Below are 2037 nucleotides of genomic sequence, written 5' to 3'. Positions count from 1 at the left end.
TTGTTGACATAAGACTGAATTACAGGTTTATATTTTTGTGCAATTTCAGTTCTGTTGAAAATCCTGTCTGTTAGCCTTTTAACTACTCTGATCCTTTAGGAATCTTGCTAGCATAATGCTTACATGTCGCTATGGCACAAGATGATACTCCTGAGTGTTTTTTTGAATTTGTAGACATGATATCAAATGAAATGTATTCCAATTCAATTATCGATACGCAAACAATTTACAAAATAGATTGTGAAAACTGAAAACGTTAAACATTAGCAAAAAAATGACAAAATTCGTAAAAACGCATGTGAAAACAATATACTTCACTATATTCACTATTGTAAACAAATAATGTCTCCTACGGGTGACGTCACGGTCCGATTTCTCCCACTCCTACTTTTTCATATTTTCTATATGAGGCAACCTTTATTATCTATAAACCTTGGACGGCATCGACGGCCGTGAGCAAACGACGTGTAGGTACCGGTCACTGCGGGTTGTGGGGGTCGGGGGACAGTAGTTACATAATACTGCGGTTATTCCTGCATTGGCGCGCGATAATCATAACAATGTAATAATAAGGTACGCTCGTGACTGATAATATGGGTACAGGTATGTTTGTTATAATAATAATAAGAATGCAAAAAATGCTGTGACGTTACAACCTGAAGAAAATATTACAAATAGTACACCATCGGAACTATCTCCAAAATTTTGTAAACCTCCACCAAAGAAAATTATGACTCCCAAAAAAAGAAAAAAAAATGAAGGCCATGTAAGTTCAGAATCTGCGTCCTCGCATTTTATGAGGTACATCATAGAAAAAGAAAAGATAGAAGAAGTTAAGGCAAATACAGAAAAAAATGAAAAAAATGAAATTAATGTGATTGATCAATTTTTTCAAAATATGGGTTCGACGGTGAAACAATTTTCTCCTTATCTCCAGCATTTGGCTAAAACAAGAGTTTTTTCTGTGATTTCCGAGTTGGAACTAGATCACATAAAATCTCAAAAACTTCATGAACAACAATATCAACAACAATACCAACAACAACATACATCGGCGTTGCAACCAATATATCAATCCACACAAGATTATACTAACGGTTCAATAAGTCACCACTCTGATTCAGACACATCATCAAACGTAGGTAACTTTTTAACAACATTCATACCTTAAAAATTACTATTGTTTTTTTTATTACTTATAAAGTTATAAATATTAAATTGTAATTTTTAAAAATAAAAGCTGTATTTAGAATATACTCAGTTTCCGGTATGTTTTATTTTAATTGCATTTAATTGTTACGATTGTTCAAATATATTATTTTATATTAATATTAATTATGAGTTGAAAAAAATATAATGAATATTCATGTAATAATGTTATAGTAATTCTATATTTTCTCACCTTAAACATACTGCCAATTTTTGTTTAGCTGGTATCGCTTCTCTAAAGTGAGTGTTTTGTTTAGTAATATCATTTTTTATTTTTGATAAAAGTATATTAAACTGATATGAACACATTCTAAAATAAATAAAAAATTTTTCTTCGTGATCTTCAAGAGTCGTACATAATGTATAAAATTCACCATCTACTTTTCTCCGTTTTAAAATTTCATGCACCCAAATACGTTTTTTACCTTTTGTTGTTTCTTGTTCTTCTTCATCTAAAGCTATTGCCATCATAGCCAGATGCTTAGTAGACAAGTGTTTAAACATAGTTTTAGACAACCTAGGCTGGACTAATTGCACTTATACTAACTGCAACTTACTAACTGTACATATTTTAGTTATTACATATCAGTTGTCTGTCTGTGTACGACGGTATGATGTGAATACTCTCTCAAAATGTCGGTCCGGTACGGGTCTGTGCGGTCCGGTGCCGGTCTGCGAGTGTCGGTTCAGTGTGAATCATCCTTAATGCGTGTGACTATAATATAAGACTTGCAGACTATAATACAAGTTAGCGTCTCCCCTGTATAATATATTATATTAATAGTATCATCTTTACATTGTCTATAAGATAATAATTTATCATAAATC

General features: G+C 31.9%; 1 protein-coding gene across 1 annotated transcript in view; it reads left to right on the top strand.

Annotated features, from left to right (window-relative positions):
• Positions 1-1842: 1842 nt before the first annotated feature.
• The window catches only part of LOC103308358 (protein ALP1-like), a 3098-nt gene continuing 2903 nt past the window's right edge, over positions 1843-2037 (top strand). Inside the window, exon 1 of the mRNA XM_029485137.1 lies at positions 1843-1853. Coding sequence (XP_029340997.1) covers positions 1843-1853 — 11 coding nt within the window. The remainder of the gene's footprint in view (positions 1854-2037) is intronic.

Source organism: Acyrthosiphon pisum, chromosome X (assembly GCF_005508785.2).
Source record: "Acyrthosiphon pisum isolate AL4f chromosome X, pea_aphid_22Mar2018_4r6ur, whole genome shotgun sequence".
Classification (NCBI taxonomy): Eukaryota; Metazoa; Arthropoda; class Insecta; order Hemiptera; family Aphididae; genus Acyrthosiphon; species Acyrthosiphon pisum.
This window is presented reverse-complemented; position numbering and strand designations above follow the sequence as displayed.